General features: G+C 41.9%; 1 protein-coding gene across 11 annotated transcripts in view; it reads left to right on the top strand.

Annotated features, from left to right (window-relative positions):
• The window catches only part of MRTFB (myocardin related transcription factor B), a 317022-nt gene that overhangs the window by 244351 nt on the left and 59915 nt on the right, over nucleotides 1-12756 (top strand). The window contains exon 1 of one of the 11 annotated variants that reach the window (XM_086375693.1): nucleotides 728-1586. The exons of the other annotated variants lie outside the window; for them this stretch is intronic. Coding sequence (XP_086231819.1) covers nucleotides 1466-1586 — 121 coding nt within the window. The 5' untranslated portion in view covers nucleotides 728-1465. Of the gene's footprint in view, nucleotides 1-727; nucleotides 1587-12756 lie in introns of those variants that run through there. 11 annotated transcript variants of the gene reach the window in all.

Below are 12756 nucleotides of genomic sequence, written 5' to 3'. Positions count from 1 at the left end.
TTCTTTTAAAGAGAAGATGTGCTTCCTTTAAAGAGCATGTAGTTGTTCATCTAGAAGTTAGTGACTCTTGGTCATTGATCTAGGACTTCTTCAGAACTCTGAGTTTCACCAGAAGAGCTCTGAATATGATTTTCTGCCTTCCTTCATTCACTCAGTCACGCAACAAGTATTTGTTGAGAACTCCCTCCTTCTATTCCAGGCACTGTTAGATGTTGACTACTTAAAAAGTAAACAAAACAAAAACAGATTGCTCATGGAAGAGGACCAGTCTCCTGCTCTTAAAATTTCTAATGGGTTTTATGGGAGCTCTTTTCATAGGAGCTGACTTCAAACCGTGAAAATGAGATTCTTTTGGCTCCAGCTCTGGATAGATAGGTGTTTGGTGTGTGTAAAAGCAGGTGTTCTGACTTTGCCTGGAGTTGCCTTCCCTGCAGATTTCCTTCAGGCAGCTTCCCTGTGCCTAGTGGACACCAGTGACCCGGGGGAGAGGTACCCAGTGTTGATAGCTAGTGTGAAATTAAACGTGGCTGGTTGCTGGTGGAATATGTTATGAACTAGAAGCTCTCTGTGTCTGCCTTCAATACAGGGGAGGAGATTTTTCCTTCCCACAATCATGGCGATGTTAACTCTCTCAGCCGACTAGTGGCACAAAGGAAAACTGCCGCCTGGGTCTGCACTGGCGAAAGCAGAAAGCTGCAGTTACGGGCATTTCCCTGCGACAGGGAGCACTGGCAGTGGCTGTGCCGGGAGAGCCGGACGCGGAAAAAGCACCCCATGAGAGCAGTTGGTGGTGACATGCCTCTGTTTTTATCCAGATATGCTAGAAGCATGTTTATTCACTGTGTTGCGTCTGCTGTGATAAGACCCTCTTCCTTCGGATGCCCTAGACCACCGTTTGTTTAGCTGGAGAACTTAATGAGTAATGGATGTGCTTGGCTGGCTGATAGAAAGTATTTCCATAGCCTGCGGCTGTGTTTATAGAGAGCCGGAGAGAGACCACAGGCAGCAATTTGTCTTCTTAGGTATCAGCAAAGTCTTCTCTTTTAACAACTAGGGGATTTATTTTTAACTGCTTGAGTCAGTGTTTGTCAGATGATGCGGACCATCAAACTGCAGATTGAAGTCCCGGGTGCGGGGGAGGCTGGAATGGCAAGGGAAAGGGGGCTGGCTGGGAAAAGGGGTGGGATTTCAGCATCGTGCCTCCGTGGCTCTGCCTCCCAACGTGGGAGAGAGTTTCGGGCTTCCAGCAGCAGGAGTGGATTTGCAGGTCAAGCTGGGAACGAAAGGGTAACGGCTGCCTTCAGCTGCTTAAAGATATAACTGCCCAGGGATCGGGGTATTGTGAGGAGGTGGCCGGCGGCCGGCACCCGGCAGGGGCCAGAAGATTCCCAGTGCCGGCCTCTGCTGGTCGGCAGATTGAGCTTTTCCTCTGCTGGATGCTGCCTGTCTCCAAGAGCCTCTCACCATGATCGATAGCTCCAAGAAGCAGCAACAGGGCTTCCCGGAGATTTTAACTGCTGGCGATTTTGAGCCACTCAAAGAAAAGGAATGCCTTGAAGGGAGCCACCAGAAAAGTCTCAAGGAAGGTCAGTCTGTCTGTGGGCAGAGGGGCAAAACGGTCACATTTACCCTCCCGTGAACCAGGCTGAGTGTGTGTGTCTCCTTCCCACGCCGTGTGTCTGCCCTCCGTCCACTCATGTACCTTATACACTCTAAGTTCTTTGAAATGAAAGCGTAATGCTGTTCTCGGTAGCTCTTTCTGAAGATTCATTAACTGATGGAACTCTAGGGATTTGGCAGTAATACAGTAAGGTGACTTGAGAAGCCAGTCCTCATTTCAGTAAGATGCTTCCAGGTTCATTTTGTCTATTTTCTCATGTTCTCCCATTTTTCTGTGCTCCTCACCCCCACTTTAGGAGAGGCCATTTCCTTTTCGGTCTTACTCAGAACCCTGCTTCTTTTAGGCTGACAAAACACATAATTCCAGGAAAATGGTTTTGGGTTTTTTTCCAATTAACATGTGTATGACTTTTATTGTTTAAAACCAGGAATGTAGCTAACTCTTTCATAGTTATATCTTTAAATGATTAGTTTATCTGGTTATAATGCACATTGCATCTTTTTTTTTTTTTAAAAGCACAGTGCGTACTCTTGTGGTTTTTTTAGCAAAGCATAGAATACGCTTATGAATGCTGTCAGTTATTGTTAGCGGCCACTGCACAGGTACCTCCCTGCTTAAGAAAATGTCCAAAGGCCTGGGCACTGCTGTCCTGTGTCCTGGCACACCAGTGTGGCGAGGCCAGTGCCCAGTGTGCTTTACTCTTGGCAGCTGGAGACCGAGAGCCATGGAGTAAGAGATTCAGAATCTTCTGAGAATAAGTTTTTCCTGAATTTGAGATTTGAAAATCACCCCCCCCCACCAATTGTTGTTTAATTTGAAATTTGTTTCTAGTATTCTTCAGGAGGAAAAAACCCCCACAATAACCTCTCTTCATTTTATCTGCCTTCAGCTCCTGCCACCAGCCACCCTCTCACCTCTCCACTGGCTCTTCCTCGTCTTCTGGAGACCCAAACAGTAAATGTAGTTATCTTCCCCAGCTGCAGTTTGAGCTTCTTTCAAAATGATATTCCGCCTTTCTTTTTTTCATACATTTAGAACTATGAGAATATGATGATAGATTGTTGCGTATTTAAAAGATAAGAAGAAACTGGTTGTTTCTTATTGGAGTTGAACTTTTGGGTACTGGTAGGAAAAAAAAAAACCATCTAGATGGAAACAGACGACACACAATGAAGTATAAATAGCTGTTGCCAGGAGCCAGATAATGGGGTTGCCTCTGCTCCTGGCTGGAAATCGTCTTGTAGATTTCTCATAAAATCGATACCAGTGAAGTTTTTAGGACACGTTCTAGTGTCTCACTGAGGGGAACCTACATTTTTAAAATCATTAACTTAAAAAAGGGATTAATTATGTATCGTATAAGTCAGGTTCTAGTGTTAAGCTCCTATTAGCACCATACATTTTTAACTGTTTTTATGCTAAAAACTGGGAAAGTAGAGGAAAATGGAATTGGAGAAATAAAAAGATGTCACAATAGCAGTATGATAAGGAGCATAGAGAGAAAGAATTAAAAATAAACAGCGTAGGAGAATTATCAACAGGAACAACAAAATTGCCTTGAGATGTACCAATTCTTTCCCTAACCACTGTGACCATGCTTTGAATTTATACAAATTTATACATGTACTACAGTATAATGTCGCAGAGCGAGAGCACAGACCCTAAAGTGAGGTCTACTCGGGAGCAAATCCCATTTTCTAGCTCTGTGACCCTGGACAAGCTCACTGCTCTGAGCCTCAGTGTCCACCTTTGCACAGTGAAGATAAACAGTACCTACTTGGCAGTGTTTTTATGAGATGCCTAGTTTAATGCCAGCGTAACCATCCCTCTTATTTTTTCACCTTTTGTTGCCTTTCCCTTCTACTTAAAATTTAATTTTTAAAATCCTGTATATATTGACAAAGTAGAGAAGTGTTTATATTTATTGTTGTTCAGTCGCCCAATCACACCCAACTCTTTGTGACCCCATGGACTGCAGCACACCAGTCTATTACTTTCATGTAAATTCATCGGTTTAAAGAGGTATACGGGAAGAGAACTTTCATGTTTTTAAACGCTCCACAGAAATGATTGGATGATAAAATGAATCTGTCTCACCACAGCTGCACTGACTATGCTTTGCTTTCTATCTTAACAGACTGTACTTCTGCTAATTTTTTGCTAGAGATGGGGCGGAGGGCAAAAATAACAACCAAACAAAAAAAATTAGATATCAAAAGTGATCTGTTACCTCAAAGGTAGTGATACCGAAAGAGGATTAGACCTGAATTTTAAGTAGAACAGAAAAAACTAGGAGGAATTATGCAGAAAGCTTCTGTTTACCTGGCTTTGTGAAAATGGCTAGATTCCTATGCAGGTTTGAACCCCTGGAATTCAATGTGTCACAGTCACTGTCTGCAGATGAGCACCACCAGTCAGCTTGTCAGACTCGGGCGACAGGCCGCTGCTGAGTTCCGTCTGCTTCTAGGTCCAGGGTCATGCATCAGTTTTATGAATCCGTGAAAGTTGACCGATGTGGCAGCAGTGTTCAAACACTAAAATGCCCTGGAGGCTAATTAGGTCCAATGCCCTCTTGTTAAAAGACAAATTTCGGACCATCAGTCACGTCTATGGTTTATGCCTCATGTTGAGGGATACTAATTTGAAATATTTATTATCTTTCACATGAACCGTATTTGGTGTTCATGTTCATTTTTGGCAAAGTTAGGTTTTGCATTTGTTTGAAAGAACAACTTCTGTGATTTTTTTAAATGCCTGAATCAAATGTTTTCAGGTAATGAAGGAAGGATAGATTTTGATCCATTCAGTTCTAATCATCTAGCCACAGCTGGGTGACGGTGTCTGCTGCAAGGGGTGGGCAGTCTGCTCTGCTTCTCAAGCAGTTGCTCTAGCTCTTACTTATTTGGGAACATATTAGAATTCCTATTGTTGTTGACAGTGCTAGTTAGCTGAAATTATTATAAGGGGGAAAGCAGGTAATCATGGGTTTCAAAGTTTATGTGACACATTAACAAGAAAATTTAGTAATACCTGTTGAAACTTTATGAGAAAAATGTTCCAAGTGTCAACTGCCTGTGAATAGTTGTCACCACATATTAGAAAATTGTTTGGATTATAAAGCACATCTCCTCACAGTTTTATTAATGCTTACATAAGGTTTTTTGATAAATACCTACCTATGGGTATAGTTGGAGAATGTAATTGTTTTCTACTTTAGATGAGAAATAGCAATAAATGTCATAAATTCTTATCAGATTCAAAATAGGACATTTTCCTTAGACTAGTTTCTTTTCTCAAAGCAGCAGTAAGGAATATCAACTTTTGATTTATCCATGAAAAGTTCAGAACATTTTCTAATAGTGCTCAATGTAGATGAGATTTAATTTAATTTCTGGTTCTAACAACTAAAGGATGTTACAAATCACTGACTTGACAACTTACAAATTAATAATCACAAAACTTGAGGGAAATTCCAATAAATTGAGATGATTTAATTCAGATAAGTGGCTTAATATGAAGCATTATCGAGATAGTAAATCATTATGCCAGTGCTACCAGCTAGTTAGTGATATCCCATATTTATCAAAGACAAAATGGTATTAAATTAATTGAAAGAGGAAGAATTGATGTTCAATATACAGAGCTTTCTAATGGTGAAAATAAAATAACCAAAAAAAGAAAACTGATTTGTATGTTACTTACTTTGGCTAAACTACATGCTCTGACAGACAGCCCCCAAACTCAATGTTTTAACTAATGAAAGTGCATTTTTTGCTTGAAACCTAGTCCCAGGTGGGTTAGGCAGCTCTCCTAGTCAGTGGTCCTCTAAGAAGTGATTCGGGGATCTGGACTGCTTTCATTGTGTGGCTCAGCTGTGGATGTTGAGGGGAGGAATTATAGGTTTAGGGAACCAGATTCCCAGTTCCGTCACAGACTGGGAATAGCAGTCAGGATAAAGTTTGTGGAGTTTGTGGAAGATTGCATCATAGACAGAGAGGTGGATTAACATGGTGCCCTGGGACATGGCCATAGGAGGTCTGTGTGTGGAAAAAAGCACATGTGAGATGTTCTGAGTAGTTGAGCCTGGGAAAAACATTAAATAAACACCTTTATCAAAGCACCAGAACTCTTCTGAGTGACAGGAGTTACACATACTGTACCTGCACTGCACGTTAGCCTCATTTAAATTTAAAATCATTAAAAATGAAGTAAAATCATTATCCACATTTCAACTACTCAGTTGCCACTTGTGGTTAAGAACCGTGCAGCTTATAAACCATTTCCATCACCGCTGGAGATTCTGTTGGGAGACTGCTCATCCCAGGTTTGCAGGTTCACAGTGTCTTAAAACCCAATCCCTGTGCCATTTCCTAAAGAAAGTCATCTGAACCTGTCACCTAAAGTTAATTTCTTCTCTGTCATATCCTCCCAGTGACTGGCTCTGCATCTGTTTATGGCATGTCACCTTTTGCTACTGTGACAGGTGTCTGTACTGTCTTCACTGTGAGACCATACTGTTTCTTAGAGATAGTGTCACTGTTTGAATAATTCTTATGCCTCACCTCCAGTGTCCTGCGTCTCACGGATATATTACTATTATGCATTAAGTATTTGGAGGATATTATATCCCTCCCTGCCTTTTTAAACAATGTAATCGTTTGAATTATTACCTTCAGATATAATTTAAAATTCAGTTATAAATTAATGGCTACCCTAGAACATAAGGCATTGGGGCCTTAAGTCATTGGTGAGGTGTATAAAACCATTTGCCTACACAGAGAATGATCTCTGGATCATTGCTAGATTCATCGAATCTTTATTATTTGATCTTTGTCATCTGCCGCATTCTGCCTTTTTGATTTGCTGCTTGTAATCTTGAAAAGTAAGCAACAAATAAGAGGTAATAGTGGAATCCTGATTCTGTTGTTAATGCAACTAAAATTTATTGTCGTACTAGGAGAAGCAGACAAATAGGAAGTGAAATAGCGCATGCTAGCTAGCCTTCTTCTAGAAATAAAGCACGTGAACTTTGCAACATCTATTTTTGCTTCTTGGGGAGTTTCTTCTTTTTTTATTTTCTGCCAGTGTTCTACATAATTAAAAGTGTTGTACAAGTGAGATATCACTAAATTAATTTTTTTTTTTTACTAAATTTGAAGTGTAAGACAGGTTCTTAAATTCAAATAATATACAGATATGGAGGGAAAAAGTAAAAGATTCCTCTTCCCAGATGTAATTCAGTGTCTTTTTAAAATGGGTATATGCTACCTGTGAGAGGAAATTATATAATTTAACTTTTTATTGGAAATCATAAAATCATAAATCATTTTTTTTAGCAGAAATTTGAGTGCTTCTTCATAGCATCATGCCAGAGGTTATAAACCTCTGTAAGCTGTGGCGTTCAAGGAGCTCAGAGCCTGGAAGGCAGGAAAGTGAGTGATAACATAGAAGTTAAAATACACACAGAGACACACACACATGTAAAAGAGATAGAGGAAACCTCTGTGTGCTTAGGTCCAAACAAGTGAGGATCGAAGACTCCGAGTGCCAGGCGTCTCTCTCATGCTTTGGGCCTTCACTCATCACCATTCCTGAGGCTCACTTCCTCCAGGGTCTCCTGTCTCGGTTAGCAGCGCCTCTGTCCACCCATAGGCTTATGGCGGGAACCTGAATAGGAGGGATCCCTGACACCTTCCTTGACCTCCTCCTCACAGCCTGTCACCAGATCTGGTTGCTGAATCTGTCAGTCCTGCCTCAGAAATACTTCGTTTGTCAACAGCTGTGTTTCACCGCAGCCCCCACCCTTGTCCAAGTCCCTTTCCTCAAACAGAATCTTAACAGGAATCTTTCCTCACGTAGAGAGAGCCGTCCCGCTGATCTCCGCCCACACTCCGGTCCCTTCAGCAAGTGGAGCCCAGCCTCTGTCTTACTTGTCCCTCCTCAGCTGTTCTCTCCCAGAAGGCCTCTCCCACCCCAGCCCACCCCATTGGCCTGAACAGCTGCAGCTCATCCTTTGACCTGCATCATCGCGTGCAGTTGCTGTGACATCAGGGCCACACGCAATTTGTGACAGTTCTCTGCTCTCCTGCCTTTGTGGGCAAATTGGCGTGCATGTGTGTGTTTGTGTAGGCAGGTAGGCATACCCTTGAACAGCATGCGAGTCAGGAATGGCGAGCCCCCCCGCTGCACGCAGTCAAAAATGGGAGTACTGCTATCTCTGCCTCAGAAACAATGGAGTTGATAAATGAGTCAACCAAGAGCAGGAACTGAAACAGTTTAGGCAGAGGCAGGACTCAGTCCCTGATTCTTTTGATTCCACATATCGTGATCTCTGATTGAACACAGACACCCCCTTCCACCACTTAGTTAACTAAAGATCTGTAAAATGAAAGTACTATAATACAAGTACTATATTTATTGGAAAAAAATCACACATAAATGGACCTGTATAATTCAAACCCATATTGTCCAAGCCTTGTTCAGCTGTGTGTGATGTTTGTGTGTGTCCCATTCCTGAATCCACAAAATGGGAATAAAAACCAAGATATTGAGCCAGGATCAAGAGAGGAGCGTGTGCTTACTATTCTGGGAAAAACTGGAGGTAAATAATATCCTACTGTTTTCCTGTTTTGTTGTTAATTGTCTTTTTATTCAGAGAGGCTGCCTAAGGAGTTTACACTAAGACATTGCAGAATCTTTTGTACAGCGTACATTTTCCCATTTTAGAGGGATTAGGAAAGAGCTCTCAGCTGTCAGCACCTCTACCTAGAGCTGCACACTGAGAGTCTAATGTAGCAGGGAGACAGAATCTTCGATTAACCCCAAATAAGAAAAATAAACATTATTTTTTTTGGAACCATGGAGGGTTAAGAATCATCTAGGCATATAATGGGTGCAGAATGAGCATGGTCCTACAGGTTAAAAATTGTCTGGAAAATCAAGTTTTTTTAAGCCTCTTTACAGTGCTGGTGATAACCAATTAAGCAGATGATTTTACTTTAGAAGTGCCTGTTATTTGTGGTATACTTCCATTTTCCCACTGTGTCCTTTATTTCCACTTTTTAACCAAGTGAGATTTCTTTAAATGCACATAGGTACATATAATATCTTTCTGTATGTCTGCCACAGGCTAATGTTGTCCCTGCCGTTCTGTACCAGGTTCCCTGCCTTGACATCCCGTTGTCATAGCATGAGAAGCATACTTTAAATTCATTCCAACTTTTGACAAAAAGGAGAGGGGAATTTGTGTGAAGGTATGATCAGTTTAAAGAAACATGCCCCATTTTTAGCAGCCTGTTTCCATGGAAACAGAAGCAGCAGCCAACCACAGAGTTATCAAAGTGCCTGTAAATTTCCAAGGCTGAGTGTTGAAAATATTGTCTTCCTGACCTCGTGCTGCAGATTAATGCAGGAAACCTACAGTGCGTCAGCCTGGACTGCTTGCATGTTTAGTTTTTACTTCATTTTTGCTCTTTCATTTCTAATAGAGAGTCAATGCTGCATTCTTGACTGTGACCTATTCCACAGTTTGTACCACCTGCCTCTTCTCCCACACCCCTCACCCCCAGTGGACTTCGTAAGGGTGCAGTAGACTTTTGGATGAAAGGTTGTATTTCTGTCTGAGGCAGTCTAAGGCTAACTTTCTTTTTTATGTATTTGTTTGTTTGGGCTGCACTAGGTCTTCATTGCTGTGCGTGGGCTTTCTTTAGTTGCATTCGAGCGCCGGCTCCTCTCTAGTTGCGACGTGCAGGCTTCTTACTGCAGTGGCTTCTCTTCTTGCAGAGCACGGGCTCCAGGCAGCCAGGCTTCAGTAGTCGCAGCACACTGGTGCGATATCGTGGCTCGTCCTCTGGAGCACAGGCCCAGTAGTTGTGGCACAGGGCTTAGCTGCTCTGAGGCATGTGGGATCTTCCTGGACCAGGGATCAAACCCATGTCCTCTTCATTGGCAGGCAGATTCTTAACACTGGACCACCAGAGAAATCCTAAGGTTACCTTTCAAACACTTACTTGCATGTTTTTTTTTTAATTAACAATGTTGTCTTTCCTTTTTCTAAATGGAAAATAATCATGATATAAAAATTCCTGCTTAAAATGCTGTTTGTACTTGGTAGTATCAGAGGTTTAGATTTATGTGTATACTGTCACTCTGATTTTGCTTCAGACAGGAGGTGGTGGTTGGAGTTTGCTTAATCAGTGCAGATAGCATGACTCTTACAAGACAAACCACCATTTTATTTCTGGCCTTTTTGTATTCCTTTATTTTAAACAACTTGAAGAATAACTTTATTTTATAACTGGCAAATTAGACCCATGAAAATAAAACAAAAGGTCTGTAATCTTCGGTTGCTTCTTTTTACCATCTATGAGAGTACTTAAGTGCTTTTTGTTGTTACTGTTCAGCTGCTAAGTTATGTCTGACTCTTACAACTGCAGCATGCCAGGCTTCCCTGTCCTTCATTATTTCTCTCGAGTTTGAGTCCGTGATGCCATCCAACCCTCTCATCTTCTGTCAGCCCTTCTCCTCTTGCCCTCAGTCTTTCTCAGCATCAGGGTCTCTTCCAGTGGCCAAAGTATTGGAGCTTCAGGTGGCCAAAGTACTGGAGCTTCAGCTTCAGTACTGCCCTTCCAGTGAATATTCAAAGTTGGTTTCCTTTAGGATTGACTTTTACACTTCTCTAATACAAGCTGAATTTCACATTAATTGTAAATGGAGGTGAAATTACTGTCTACCAGTTTTCCAGGCTCTTCTTTACTCCTTTGCCCTTAGCCTTCCCTTTTTCAGTCGTCTTTTACCTTCAAAACAATATAATTAGATTTAAATATAATTAGATGTCACCAACATCAATTCCAAAATGTCTGAAGCCTTAAATTCATACAACTAAGCAAGACAAGTGTTAGTTCTGTCCCATGATAATCACTTGCCACATACAAAATCCTCTTGGTATTATTCTTAAATTTGGCTAGAATTCTCTTTCTATAAAAAATAGTAACTCAGTTATATGCTGTAAGTACATCATGCAACATTAAGTAAAACACATTTATTTATTAAAGTTTCTATATGGCGAGCACTGTAAAAGGTGCTATAGAATATAAGGACAAAGTCTAGAAGGGGAGTTAGAGGCCCCACCCAGAACAACAAAACCTAGAATTTGGTGTGGCAGGGAATGCAATGTAATATATAGTTGTTATTGTAGTCATCAAATCATTAGAAGACAAAGTCACCATTGATGGTTAATGGAATTATGATGGTGAGGGAGGCTAGCCAGCCATGGGTGGGAATTAAGAAATTTGATTATTGAGTAATTGGTTTCTTAAGGTCTGTTGTTCTGCCAACTGTTCCATTTTTTCTGTTGAGATAAAATTCACTTAACATAAAAGTAACTATTTTAAAGTGAACGATTTCAGGGGCATTTAACGTATTCACGGGGTTGTGCGACACCTCTATCTACTTCCAAAATGTTTTCATTAGTCCAAGGGAACACCCTGTGGTCATGAAGCAGTTACTTCCCGCCAGTTTCAGGCAGTCACCAGAGTAGCTGTCTCTTTGTATTTACCAGTTCTGGATATTTCACATCTATGGAGAAGGCGATGGCACCCCACTCGAGTACTCTTGCCTGGAAAATCCCATGGACAGAGGAGCCTGGTAGTCCATGGAGTCGCTAAGAGTTGGACACGACTTCACTTTTCACTTTTCACTTTTCATTTTCCTGCATTGGAGAGGGAAATGCAACCCACTCCAGTGTTCTTGCCTGGAGAATCCCAGGGACAGGGGAGCCTGGTGGGCTGCCGTCTCTGGGGTCACACAGAGTTGGACACAACGGAAGTGACTTAGCAGCAGCAGCAGCAGCATGAAATCATAAAATATTCGACCTATTGCCGTCTGGCTTCTTTTACTTAGTGAAATATTTTTCGAATTCATCCATGTTGTCACACATACAGTGCTTCCCTTCTTTTACAGCTGGATAATATCCCACTCTATGGATAGACTAGATTTGCTGGGCCGTTCATGTGTTGTTGACATCAGGACTGTGCTCACCTTTTGGCTGTTGTGACTAGTGCTGCTATGAACATGAGTGTGTATGTGTGTGTTTGAGAACCCGTTTTCAGTTCACCTAGAAGTGGAATTGCTGGGCTGCAACTGTTCTTAACTTAAAAATTTTATGTGATGAGCTTGAGAAAGAACTGCCAAATGTTCTAATTTTGTATCTGTGGTCTTTTTCTCTGATAAAAAATGATATAGTTCAGAGCCATTGAGTGACTTGCTTGTTTCTGGACTGACTTCTCTCCCCTAAGCTGTTACATTATGAGTTGGAGCATTTTAGGGAAAAATAACCATGTTTTTCTTTTCCAACTTGTTCTTCACAGTCTGCAATGAGTATTTCAGACCTTCTTCACTGGCCTCAAACTGACTTTTCCTTCATATGCATCTCATTTTGAACAGATGATCTTTCCTCCTCCTCCTCTGAGAAATTAAAAGCCATCATTTGAAACTTTGCTGGACATGCCAGCCCAAATCTGTAAGCCCACCTGCAGCCACAAGCAATTCTCTGTGCCCTCCTGTCACGGGGGAAGTGACGTTCTGCTTTCCTCTGAGTCCCACCCCGCTTCAGGAACCCTGCTGCCTCTTACTCTCTCTCTTGTTCTCATTCATATTCATTCATTTCCGTTCTCTCCCTCCCCAACCCCACCCCTTTCCCTCTTGCTCTTTATCACTTATAAACCTGTTCAGGTATGTTCCAAGCTTAAGTTGCACACCTCTCAAGCCTTCACCTCCCTCCCACCTTGCTGCTCAACGTCTTGAAAGCATTTCTTCCATTACTGTCATTCTCACACTCACCCCTCCTTCCTGCCTAACCTCTTTGAGTCCCATTTCCATGTATCACTCCACAGACCAGCTCCTCCGTGTAGCAGCAGCAGCAGCATTGGGCCCAGTTGGTCATGAGTGCCTTCTGGAAGCACTTTTACACACACTGTCCAGGCTCCTCCTCTTCCTTGGGCATCTTCCGCTTGTTTCCTTTTTTGGACTTTCACCTCCATCTGACCTATAAAAGTGGGCTTTAAGTTGCATTTCCAAGGAGCTTGCTCCTGGGTTTGCTTCTTGCTTCCTCCTCCTATATTCTATTCTCTACCTTG

Source organism: Bos grunniens, chromosome 25 (genome assembly GCF_055505025.1).
Source record: "Bos grunniens cultivar Pamir isolate PY7600 chromosome 25, Bosgru_T2T1.0, whole genome shotgun sequence".
Lineage (NCBI taxonomy): Eukaryota > Metazoa > Chordata > Mammalia > Artiodactyla > Bovidae > Bos > Bos grunniens.
This window is presented reverse-complemented; position numbering and strand designations above follow the sequence as displayed.